The sequence below is a fragment of the Dendrobium catenatum genome, unplaced genomic scaffold (genome assembly GCF_001605985.2).
Source record: "Dendrobium catenatum unplaced genomic scaffold, ASM160598v2 fragScaff_scaffold_1583, whole genome shotgun sequence".
NCBI lineage: Eukaryota > Viridiplantae > Streptophyta > Magnoliopsida > Asparagales > Orchidaceae > Dendrobium > Dendrobium catenatum.
The window spans coordinates 513709-527204 of NW_021320045.1; the positions used below are offsets into that span (position 1 = coordinate 513709).

At 34.8% G+C, this 13496-nt stretch overlaps 1 protein-coding gene across 1 annotated transcript; it reads right to left on the reverse strand.

Moving 5' to 3' along the window:
* Positions 1 to 4151: 4151 nt before the first annotated feature.
* On the reverse strand, positions 4152 to 5743 carry LOC110106709 (probable indole-3-pyruvate monooxygenase YUCCA9). Its single transcript, XM_020836685.2, has 3 exons — positions 4987 to 5743; positions 4520 to 4891; positions 4152 to 4391 (listed from the first exon to the last, which is right to left on the reverse strand). The coding sequence occupies exons 1-3, from the start codon at positions 5653 to 5655 to the stop codon at positions 4167 to 4169; spliced, it is 1266 nt and encodes a 421-aa protein (XP_020692344.1). The 5' UTR covers positions 5656 to 5743; the 3' UTR covers positions 4152 to 4166.
* Positions 5744 to 13496: the final 7753 nt, after the last annotated feature.

Here is a 13496-nt window from a genome sequence, read left to right on the forward strand (position 1 = left end):
GATGTGATGGACATTAGTTTACTTTCAGGTTATAAACGATCTATTTGCTTGTAGAGTTTTTTATAGGTGATTACGCTCATATAGGGGCAAATTCAAAAGCTTTTAAATTAACATGTTTTATGTAGGTGCGACTCCTTTGAGATCAAAAGAGCGTGGTCAAGTGTGTTTATTTATTTTATTTAATGCATTTATATAAACTGCTTGGGATGCTTTGATTTTAATTACTTAAGATATCCTTGCATATAGTATAGTTTTTTGTTTTAAATTTGATGTTATGTAATTCAATCGAGTTATAAAATGTGAAAGTGCGTCTTTGAGTTAGGATATAAGCATCCAACTTGGAGTCCAAAGAGAATAAAACATCCCTTAGAGGAGGGTTTCCTTCCATTTATGCATCCAAAATTAGGATGCTTTTCAATATCAAAATATAAAAGAAAACATCCTTTTAAGGTATAGTGTCTTTTTCATTTGGATATCTGAACATGATAAATCCAAAGAACTCGAAGAAGGATGAGTAAGTGAAGATAGAAGAGTATCTCATTCAAAGTCACTTGACTTTACACCAATCCTAGAATTAGAATCCGGGTTATTATTAATGATATCTGACTACTTTTAATTTCTGTAGACTTTGGGTTCTAAATCAAAAGATAATTGTTAATGAACATTTATTTATTCAAATTAATTTGATTGATTTCGGTTTGATTTACTTTGTTTGCATGTAAGGTTGCCTATTTTTTCTAGTTTCTTCACTTGTATGCCGTTTTTGTTTTAACCTATATACGATCAGAAGCTCGTGAGAGTATGAATAAAAATATTTTATACTTAAAAGTAAAATTAAAATTTTAGGCTCAACATAAAAATTGTAGTGATCTAAGAAGTAAGCCCGAGATCACGGTGAGTTCTCATTTAAGCATATTTTTACATTGTCTTTTTTGTTAGGCATCTCCGCGCCTATAGGTTCTGGCAGGCCATTTGATCTATTAGGGTGTAGTTCTATCAAGAAGACGTTGTGCAATCTCTAGGAAAATATATATTTTAAGCCTTTTTAAAACAGCTACATATAAATTTATGCATTTCATCAAGTCAATTAGCATGTATTGCATTAGAAATCAATTTAAAAGTGTCTAAAATTTCAATTGCATTTTTTTAAGCATTTTCACCTTACATAAGTTAAGGGGTCACTTAGGATCCTCTTTAGATGTCCGTCACAACTCCTTAAAATTTAATTAATATCCTACCACTCTTTTATTAAAGATCGGGCACAATATTTTTAATCTTCTAGGTGGTTAGCTGGCTCCCCAATCTAGGTCAGGGTAAGTTCAGATTTGCAATACATTAACTAAGTTCGGGTCACTATAGTCCAGTACCCAATTTAGACGTAGGTTCTAAGACAGGTATAGGCCTTAAGATCTCAACCTTCGGGAATGCAATCCCAACTTTCTAATAAATCAATAACTTAAATTAAATTTCTATTTACATCAAAATTTAAAGCCCAACACGTAGGATATGCCGAGGTGTTTTTGAAGTGTTTTAGAATCCCAAAACATTTCCTAGTTCCTACCATTCTTCCCTTGATATTCAAAATATGTACTCAAACTAGATCCAATTCCATTTGAGAATCAAAATTTATCTCCTTTGATATCACTTATCGAAAATATCTAAAAATAAAATTTCTATCGTTATTCTAATCAAGAGTATTCGTAGAGAATTTAACCTCTCTATGATGTAATTAACTATGAGGACTTAAGCTTGTAGAAAATTTAGAACCCACTTCTACTTTTCAAAATTATTTTTTCAAAACTCAATTATTCTTGTTTGAAAAAAAATTAAAATCAACGATGATCATTATCGTCATATTCAGACGATCGATTAGTAAATCATATTTTCTTCCATTGAGAAGATACATCCTTTATTATCAGGACTCTGAATATGAAACTAATGATCTCTTATCTAGACAATCATAATTAGGTGCTTGATAGAATTTCATGTTGACCCTTTGGGATTACATGTAGTTCTTCCCTGAATCGATTATCATAGCACGAATGAAACTTTCAGCTTCGGTATCTAAAGCCGGCAAGGAATGATATTTTTGCCTTTCAGGGCAATATATCGTTCATAATGACAAGTTTGATTTTGAGACTAAAATTCCAGAAATTAACTTCTTTTCTCAAAGAAGGTTAATATTTTCAAAACCTCTCTTTCAAACACTTTCAAGCGCCAACAAAAAATGACACGGTTGGTGGGGCTAAATTTATCTCTTTATCTTTAATAATGACGTAAATTTTATTGTATTAGTACTTTTGACTACCATTTCTTCTGTTGATCCTTTTATTCATTTCTTTCTTGGGTGAACTTAACCAACATAAAAAAGATATGTCAAAAAAAGAGGTGAGTCATGAAATCTCTATCAAAGTCAGGCTTTGACATTTCGCCCCCAAATTAATTGGTGAAGCGAAAGAGTCAAGTCAAACATTTTAAGATCTTCGTGTAGGTTTTGTAAACCCGTATATTTGAGTAAAACTCAATATGCCGAGTTTCACTTGGGACCATTTTTGTACTATTTTTTAAATTAATTTTTTATCACCAAAAGTTTTAATTTAAAAATTTTCATACTAAAAAACCATTTAAAAATATTTTAAAAAACTATCTCAAATATAGCCTTAATAACCAATTTATCTCTTTTTGGCTTGTTTGCAGCACGAATTGCACTTTAAAAATGATTTGATTGGTATTTATAATTTGATTCTGCCCTAAATTTGTTTTCGGATATCTATTGGAGATTATTAAGCTTGAATGTCAGTTGAAAGGGGCGCTGATTGTGCGGTGCGCCATTTGCTTGATACGAATCCTTAGAAGAAGCTAATGATTAGGTAGGCCAGTAGCATGTGGTTGGCTATTTGTAGTTCCTGTGCTGTGATGTGCAATTTTTTTTTTTTTTTTTTCATTATTTTTTAGAATGGAGTATTCACCTACTGTCAGCCTCGAAAGAACGCATGGCGGCGTGATTAATCCCACTTCGGTTGACTTAGAAAAAGCACCCACCCCAGAAACCTTCAGGCCCGCACTTAATTGAGCCTCACTTAAAAGGAGTTGCCGCTCGAAAGGAACCGAGCATGAGTTGAGAGGTTTCCAACCGTACTCGCCCAGAACTGAGTGAGTAGAGGAGCTTATATTTTTTTCAGAAATTCTTTATACAGATTTCAGTTAACTTCACATTCAATTCCCTGGAAATAATTGGTCCCCCAAAGTTATAACTTAGATTTAACCCTTTAGTACAATTAGCTGGCTCTTATGATTTTTAGGTTTCCTCTCCTTACATGTTGGGTTGTTTTTTCAACCATGTTTACGATGGTAATCAAATAACTTAAAATTAATGCGAGGATTCACTGCTAAGATAGATAAATTATTCTGCGTGGAGGCTGGATGTAAATTTCCGTCTGGAGACTAATCAGGATGCACCATGTCAACGGTATCGAGCAGTAATACTGAGGCTAATTCTGACTGGTCTCCGATGGCCTAAAGCAAGGGGCTTAGAAGTTTCCAAGAAGTTAGTTCATTTAAAAAAAAAAAAAAACAAGAAAAATTATTGAAAGCTATTTTTAATAGAAATCACTTATAAAATTCGGCTAAAAACATTATCAAACACTCCCAAAACAAGCTGGTTCTTATCGAGACAAAAGTGGCAGAGCAATCCTTAAGATGGCCTAAAGCAGACTTGAGGTCGTAAATGGGCACCGCTCCCCATTTGGTTGATATGCTGGCTATTGGGAGGAAGAAAATGATGTATTAGTAAGGAAAATTCAAGTAACATAGAATAAGGTTGAATACGGACAAGATCAACTCCTACTAATAGGAAAACTTCTTTTTTCTGCTAAAAAGCTTTGAGATGTTCTACAAAGGTTTTCAAAAGGGAAAATAGCCTCATCATTAGCAATGGTTCTATGCACATAAGAAAAAAGTTATTACTTGCGGTGTTCGGACGCATCGGAATTGACCTTCAGATGTGTTCGGACACCGCACAGAATAATCTCTCCTATACAAAAGGCCCACTTCGTTTCCAAAACCTGGGCTCCATTGATAGAGGGCTTTGTAACTTTCAATTCAAATAATCATACAACAAGTTTAGAAAGCAAAGTTCAAAAACAAGGAGAGGAGAGCAGAAGCCATTAAAACTGCGAGATGCATCTTCTGTGGCAGGCTCCCAGCCTTTTCTGCTGTCTTGTTTCCTCCTTCCAGAGCTTTCCTATATCCTTCGCAATCCTAGCAGCATCAAATGAAGCACCTGAGAGCCCTTTCTTTGTGAAACCAACGGCGTAGAGCCCAGATTTTCCCTTCCAGCTATTGGGAAATGGCTGCTTTGGTATCCCATCCTTGGAGAAGAAGTCACTTCCCTGTTTACATCAGAAACGCTTCAGTTTAACAGTCTCATTTCAAACGCAAAATGATAGCAAAATATTTGGATTTCTTGCAAACCATTTTGCCGTCCTGTTTTCATTTTGTTTAAGGAAAACTAAACTACCTGCAGCCATGACGGAACGTTGCTGCGGTATCCAGTAGCCAAGATAGCGGAGTCGATTTCTATGATTCGGCCATCAACAAGCTCAACTTTACCATGCAAGAACCTCTTCACGCCAGGAACAATGGTTATTTCACCACTTTTAATCTTCTCAAGCGCACCAGCATCCAAAACAGGGGTCCTTCCAGTGGTATTCTTGAGCTCCAAGGGACCATTACAAGGCTTCCGCAAGCCATACTTCTCTATGTTCCCAAGCACCAGCCATGATAATATGAGTATAATCCGGTCTGCAAGCCACAGCGGCAGCCACTTCATCAGCAAAACCGCCAACTCGAACGTCGACTTCCCACAAACCTCCCTTGGTAAAACATGGACCTTTAGAAGAAGATTATAAAGAAACAAGTGTTCCATCAGTAAACCAATACTCGTTCATCAAAATATGATCTTGGACACAAGTATAGAATACTCACCGAGTTGCGGACTACCATTGAAGGGAACGCATTGTGTTGGCAGAGATCGAGGGAGACCTCCATGCCGGAATTGCCACAGCCGACAACAAGCACACGCTTGCCGGCGTACTCCCGGCCGGACTTGTAGTCACAGACATGAGATATACTGCCGCCGAACTCAGCAAGGCCTTGGAAGTCCGGAACCACTTTCTCAGCGTTCTCGCCGGTGGCGGCCACGAGCCACCGCCCAATGTACTCAATCTCGGCGGTCCGGTCACCGCCAGCGTCTACAGCTCTTACCCGCCACAGCCCGCAGGTCTCGTCGAAGCGCGCGGACAGGACGGTCTGGTTGAAGCGTGGGGAGATATCGAAATACTTGGCGTAGGACTCCAAGTATTCAATGAACTGCCTTCGGGTTGGGTACTCGGGGTAGTCAGCCGGGAAAGGAAGGCGAGGAAGTTGGCAGAATTGCTTGGGGAGATGAAGCTTTAAGCGGTCGTAGGTGCGGCGTTGCCATAGCGAGGCAATGCAGTCTGCGCGCTCCAGGATCACGAAAGGCACGCCCTGTTCCTTAAGGCAGGCAGCGGTGGCCAGACCCGACGGACCCGACCCTATTATGATCGGCCCGTTTACCAACACACATCTGCGAGACGACAAGTCCAAGCCGAAGCTTTCAGTCATTCGAGTCATGGTAGAAGCAGGAAACTGTAAGAAAGTTTAGAGTGATGGAGAAGTTGTGAGACAAAAAGAACGACGAAGAAGTAGAAGAAGGAAATGCTCTGTTGCTGCTGGTTTGCTGCAGAGTGAGGTAGTGGGGGAGGGAGAAGGGGGTTTAAATAGGCACTGTTAGGAAATTTATATATGTGGGGTCATATATTTTATACATATAAATAAATAAACAAAATAGGGATTTTTATGTACATAATACTTAAAATTATTTAAAATACATATTTAACATCTAAATTTCTATATTTACTAATATACCACCTAAAATCTCACTTTCCTTCTATTCTACAACACCATTGAAGCGATGAGATATTTATATTCACTATGAAAGGATGCCATTGACAGGGAAGACAGTCAGTGATAGGGATTTTTATGTTATATATATTAATAAATATAGAAGTTTATGTGTTAAATATGTATTTTCAATAGTTTTTAGTATTATGTATGTAAAAATCCCAACAAAATATTATATAATTGAAGCTATCTAAAATTGAGCCAATTACATTTATATGAAATTAATTATTATGTAGAGATCAAATATTTATTTTATTTTAATGATGAATTGAAATAAAATAAGTACATTTAAAGTATAAAAAGGCTGTGGTCCTCAATTTAAGCAATTAAGTTCTTATTTACTACATTTCTCATCTTGAGTGAAAATAAGGGTTTTTCGCTCTTTTAGAGAACGCCGCTTCAAATATGGAAGATCGAAAACCTCGATTTTGCATTTCAATAGATTCAGATACGCTTCTAATATTTTTCTCGATGATTTGACATGTCTTTCTGAGGCGATAAAATTATGTGGTCTCCCTTGAATCCTAACATGCGAAGGCCGCATGTGATGGGAATTGAAGTTGGTACCTTTGGTTGGGTTGGGTCCTCGTCAAATGATAAGGCTAAAAAACTGTGCAGCCTCTTGCCATTGCTAGAGATCTTCAGTGCTCTCCATGCATTAATTATTTCAACAACATAAGGCTTAGGATTATGTTATTAAGGTAATTGCTAAGTTCACCAGATGGGAAGTTGTTTATTTTGTATTCACATGCTGCTCTTTAGGTGCATTTATTATTCTGTGCGGAATGCGGAGGGCGTCCAAAGATCAATAAAAACGCGTCACATCACCTCATTGTTGGGTATCCAACTCGGTAACTCTAGGTACCGCTGGGTACCCAGTGCTTAACCGGATGGTTCTCCTATCCGGTAAGTATCCGTACAGAATTATAGCTCCTTTAGGTGAGGAACTTGCCATCTGCTATTCGTGAATTAGATCAATCATTTTCTGCGTTGGAGCTATCTTAATTTTGATTGATTCGAGAGTAGATAAGGGTCTTAATTATGACTGATGAGTAGACATTCTTCTTACAAAAGTTAGTTAGAAGTCACTTGTAAGTCTTGATTAGTATCCATGGACTTGTATGTAATTTTAGTTTGAATTGCTTATCATAAATTAAGGTATAGCTGAGTTAATGAAAGATCAAGTTTCTGGTGGAAATAGATGAGTTCTTCTAAGGTAAATTTGTCAATTTCATTTTGGTCATACACAAATCTCAATGTAAATATGAGATTGAGACGTCAAAAATTAAAATCAAGATCATCTAATCTCCAATTTCAGCAAGCTTATATATAGTCAAATTGAGCATCTCAAGGAGATGAACCTAACAACATCAAATTTGATCCAATATGTGCCCATTTGAGTCCAAATCAAATGTCCAAAGTCTATTTGAATGTTTCAGAGCATTTATTGGACTAACAAACAATATATGAATATGACATGCTTATAGTCAAATAGAGCGGCTTGATGAGACGAATCCAATGCGCCAAAGATCAATCAATTCTGACATCTCTAGGGTATCTAAATGCTTGATAAATGCTTCATGATCAAGGGGATCACAATTAGCTATATGACAAACCACTCTCAATATGCCTTTGATCTTCTACATATTTATTACCTATATCACTCCCAAAATATTATAAATAGACCACATTCTTCTCTTGAAAGGGAGAAGGAAAAGAAAAAAGAGAATTGCTCTAAAGCTGATGCTCCACCCCGAACACTACCGTCGACAAAGCTGCGCCACCAAGTTGCCAATGTTGAACATCTGGCTGACCATTGTCGTTGGACCTCTATATGAATGCCACTAATGAGATTTTCTATGACCACCGTCGCCCATCGATTACGTTCCTTCTGACCACCATCATCAGCTGACTACAGTCCTTCGGACTTCAGTCGCCCATCGACTACGATCCTTCTGACCATTCACCCGCTAACTACAGTCCTTTCGACCACCATCTCTCATCGATTACAATCCTACTAATCCAATGAACATACCTACACTCTTAAGAGCACCTGCCAAATTCTTCAAGCTATGCTGGTGAATGTAATCTAACTTAGTAGTCAGTTGAGTATAAAAATATGAATCCTAAATGGAAATTGAGCCCAACGTCAAAAGAATAACTAAACACTTGCCTCCCAAAAGCTGAAAGCAAGCTGTAGTTCTGCCAAAAAAAAAAGATTTACATCAAAAAATTATGTACAATCAAATGTACCACTAATTAATACATTGTTTTATAGTTTAGTTGTTATTTTACTGTTTATTTCCAAATGAAAATTAAGACGTGAGCCTGGCCATTGTATTGCTACTAGAATTAACGTTTCATTCAAGCATATGGATTACTTTAACACTAATTAATTATCTCATATGAAGAAATTAAAGAGGTTATTTTAAACCTAAAGAAAAAATTTCGTTGTTAGGTTTGGTTTCACTTCTAAAATTAATCAATCTTATTCAGAAAAAAAAAAAAAACTGGCATATATTTCAGATGTTTAAAAATATATTCTAGAGTTTCTTCCCTATATGATCATCTTCAACTACCATTATGTGCATCCCCAAAAAAATAACCAGTGAATTTGAATGATTACAGACCTAGAAGTCTATGCAATGTTATTAACCAAATTATTTTAGAGTTATGACCAATAAGATTAACTATCCTCTCAACAATATTAGTTCTCTCAATCAAAAAATAACTGGGCCATAATTTAACTACAAAGTTAGAAATGACTACATGTTATGATAGGGTTCAATGGGGCCTTTCTCAAGTTAAAAATTCTTCTTTTTATTTCTAATTGTCGGTTCTTTATGCTTAGTGATGGTAATTTTGTGGGTTTTTTAAAATCTTTGAGAGGCCTTAAATAAGGTGATCCATTGTCTCATTGTTATTATATTATCTCCACTAAATTTCTTTCTATGGGGGTTATTATTATTATTTTTTTTTTTTGGGAAACCCTAATGCCATATTTAGTCTTTGTTATATATTCTTTGTTTATCTTATGCATTGGGGCTTTAAATTGTCCCCTTTTAATATATATAGAGCATCTGATTGTGGGGATTTAGGAAGCTCTCTTCATGCCAGTGGTTTAGTGCCTTATACTGATCATAGACGATAACTAATAATAAAATTATTTCAATTAGTTTAATAAATATATGTACATTATTTTAACAATATTTTCTATATGCAGAAAGAGTATATTGGCCGGGAGCCGAAAACACTGGAGCTGTATACGAGGATTCACCAACATTAGTTATTATTATTTATTTGAAGAACTGTTAGGTGTATTTTGATTATATGCATATGAAAGAACTTGTTTTATGTTTTAAAGATTGTTTAACAAGTTTTACAAGTTGAACTTTATTATTTCATATATTATGTTTTGTGAAGTTAGTGTATTTTATATATGTTCTATTGATTGCGACTAACCGACAGTTTAGCTGCTGGAAACTTCAATACCGGAATGCCTTAATTTGCCACCGATTTTTCTGTTTTAATGACAGTAAAAACCGGCGACTAATCGATGCTTTAGCCACCAGCAATACCAGCGGTTTGACCACTGGAAATACCGCTGGTACAAACCGGCTGTCGCTGACAGTTTTTGTGCCAGAATCTTCCTGCGGTTTTGGGTCCATTAATTTCCTATTATTGTAGATGTCAGAAAATATTACCACCGGAAATATGCCACCGGTTTGCATTCTATACGCGGTTTAAAAACCACCGAAAAACTGCCTGAACAATGATATAAACCATCAAAAATTGCCGCCGGTAATAAATGATTTTCTTGTAGTTGATGACTCTAAATTTAATTTCGAAAGTTTTTAAAATAAATAATGCATCAAAATTCATGATGATAAAATGAATTTTACATGCAGCGCCGTAGTAGCAATCTTTATCTTAGATGTTCATTATTCCTTCAGCTTCAATTTTTGTTTAGCTTGATTTTCTTTGGCTTGCCCACCTTATTCTCCTCAGGCCTTTTTTGCTTCTTAGTGTCCCTCTGTTCTATTAGTTATGGTGTAGTAGGATCTTGGGTGTTGGTTGATCAGATTATTGCAGCTCTCTTTGTATGTTTGCTGCGTAACCAATGTGGTTTTGCCTTTCCCACATTGTTGTTGCTTTCTTGATATTTCCTTTTTTTAATCTATTATTTTCATCTGTCCCCATCTCCTTTCTTTATTTAGTGTGTTGCTTAGTTTCGTGCGATTGTTAGTTTTTTTTTCCACTATGCTTTTGTGCACTTTTCTTTAACTCTACTTAACGTATTTCAGCGCCTTTCTTATTAGTAAAATTTCAGGATTCTTGCATTTTGCATGGCTTCTCATTCATGTAGCTTGTGGCATCATCTACATTCATGATGAGGCTAGCTGGAGCTTCTGATGATTGCTCTTTTGCTTTGTGCATAAAGTTGCTCTTTATCTTAACAGGCTTTCTGTTTCTTTCTTTTTTTCCCTGGCTTTGTAGCATGCTCAATATATGTATATTTTTTTAGGGTTTAGGGCTTAGGCTTCTTTGAGATAATTTTCTTATTATTTATTAAAGCAGTTTTTTAGTACTAATATTTCTTAAACTAAAAAATTTTTAAGAAGCATTAAAACAGCTATTCCAAATAAAGTCTTATTTGACCCACCTTTGCAGCAAGGTGTGTTGATGCTTGATTTATTCATATTATGGAAGGCTCAGCCTTACACACACACACATATATATTTGATTGAATTTCCCCATATAAATTCAAATAATGATACACCAACAGTGAAAGAGTAATGCTATAATGACACACCAACAGTGAAAGAGTTATGCCATGCTCATAAAATTTATGTCACTATGCACTACAAGTATAGTGAATATATATAAAAACCATATTTTATTGGGCCACTAAAGTCTAAATGAGCATAAGCCCATCGTTTTTTATTAGCCCACCCAAAATTTAAGGCACGTATCCACATAAACTCCATAAAAATTTAAAGAGAATAGCATTACTCTATCAAAAACAGCAATAAAAACAACAGAATAGCCAAAAGGTGTTAGGAAAGGAAGCCTAAATTTGTCCTTGGACTGTAAGGCATAGACTCTTACGCGTGTACCTTTTGCCTTTGTGGCCTGGCCGGCGCCTCTTCGCTCCTTCGCTTTGTCACCTTATTCCCGTCTCAACCGAGTAGAGAGCATCGTTAAGATTAAGAAAAAAACCTCAATCACACAAGCATTGTTATGAAATAAGGTTTCATTTGGGATGATTTTTTTACTCCTTAAAATAGCTTTTAAGTACAAAAGTTGAAATTTTTGTACTTCAAAGCAGCTTTAAGAAGCAGCAAAAAAATCGTCCCAAATGAAGCTGAAGCAAACAACTAGTTCTTGCCATGGACTACAAATGATTATCTCCTGCTTTCTTTCCAGCTGAAACTCTAGCTGGCCTTGAAACGGGAAGAAAGTTGAATCAGATGTCCTGCTGCTGATATTCAAATGATTAACAAAGAATGTAAAGAGCTTATAATATAAATTTCTGGCAACAAATATAAAACAAGTTATTATAAGAGAACACTACAGGAAAACTGGTTGTTACCAGTAGATTTTAAACGTAAAATTCCACTGGTAAAATCTGGTTTTCGACAAATTTCCGACGAAAAGTTATTCGACGGTAATTCACGATTAGCACAGAAATTTTATTCTGGCAACAAATATAAAACAGGTTATTAAAAGAGAAATATGGTTGATAAAACCTTCATCTAATGAGCCATTTCTCATATAAAATGAGAATCACATAAACAAAACTTGTTAATTTTGTGTTGCATAGTTTATAAAAGTTTAATTAAGATTATCTAGCTTCTTAGGCTCTTGCAATTCGTTGAACCCCGCATGTGCATTAAGAATTTTTTTCCTTATAGTCTCTTCTTTTCATGCTCCAAAGCAGACATGTGATATAAGCATTTGGCAATCTAATGGTTATACTTACTTCTCTCCATACATTCCCTAAAACCATTAAACAACCTCACAAGCTTTGTTCCACTAAGATATTATATTAATACATGGAGGAATTACTACCATGTTTATAACTAAAGCGATGTAATTAGCTTTAACCGCAGCTTTAAAATAGTTAAATAACACAAGTTGGGAGTGTGAAGGATGGTGCTTTCAAGGCGTTTCCAGTGGTCGGCAAACGAAGGTCCTGAAACCAAAGCAAGAGCGGTGGAGTTGCTTTTCGGTGCAGTACAGCTTCGTGATGATAAAACTAATGGTGAAGGTTAAAGAAAACTGTAGAGGGAGGAAGGGCTTGGCCATGCGTGAAAAGGAAGGACATGGAAAGATACAAATGATGGGATGATAAGTGCCACCGGCCCCCCGGCTAAGTAAGAGGAGCTTCATTGTGGTTTCGTAGGGATTTTAATGGTGGAAGTTGAATGTCAGTTAAAATAATATATTTGCTAGGTTTTACTTTCAAGTAAGGAAAAGGGATGAAAAGAGAGGAAAAGGGATGAAAGAGAATAGGTGTATGTCACAATCATACTCTTTATCTATTATTATCAGTTTGTCTGCCCTCTTGCACGTCAAAATTAGTAGGAATAGCACATTAATAAACAAGGAATGTTTTAGCACCCCAAATTAAGTCAACAAAGAGGATTATTTAATTACATTTAGGGTATTAGGGATGAAAAGTACATTATGCATTTTAAAACATATTTTTAAATAAACTATATATGATATAAATAGAATTTATTTTAATTAGTAATATTAAATTAATTATATACTTCATTTATTTATTATATATTATAAAATTTATTTATAAATAATAAATGATCTAACGTCCTTAATAATTTATAAATGTGAATTTATTATAAGAATTTAGTATATAATTTATATGTGTAAATTATATCTAAATATATAACATAAATTAATAATAATTTATATTAAATTTATATGTAAGCTAAATTTTGTTAAATTTAAATATTGAATATGTCTAAATTTAAAATTACATAAGATATTATTAATTGTGAAATCAATTTATTTTTTAATAAAATAATTATGTTATTACATGATTATTCTATCATTTAAATTTTATTTAAATAATTTTTATATTTGTTATTTTATTCATTTAACCTAGGTTTGACCCCAGTCAAACCATTGAATCATGAACCTCTCATTCTTTTGGTTCCATATTCGACCTTGTTTTCACAACCTTGGTTAAGCATGCTTGGACAAGAGTACTAATATGATGGGTAACCTCCTAGGAAGTCCTCATGTTGCACCCATTTAAGAAAAAAAAAAAAAGATCACATCTAGATATGAATAATTGTAGTATAAAAATATATATAGCAATAACAAAACTAACATTAAATTAATACTATCAATATTTACATGCTACATTCAGAATCCCAAAATCATATGTATAATAGCTACCTTGGCTACAAAAGAATACATATAACTAAAAAATTTAAAATAAAACTAAAATATATTATTACCTAGTCCTATGCTGCAAGGCCTTT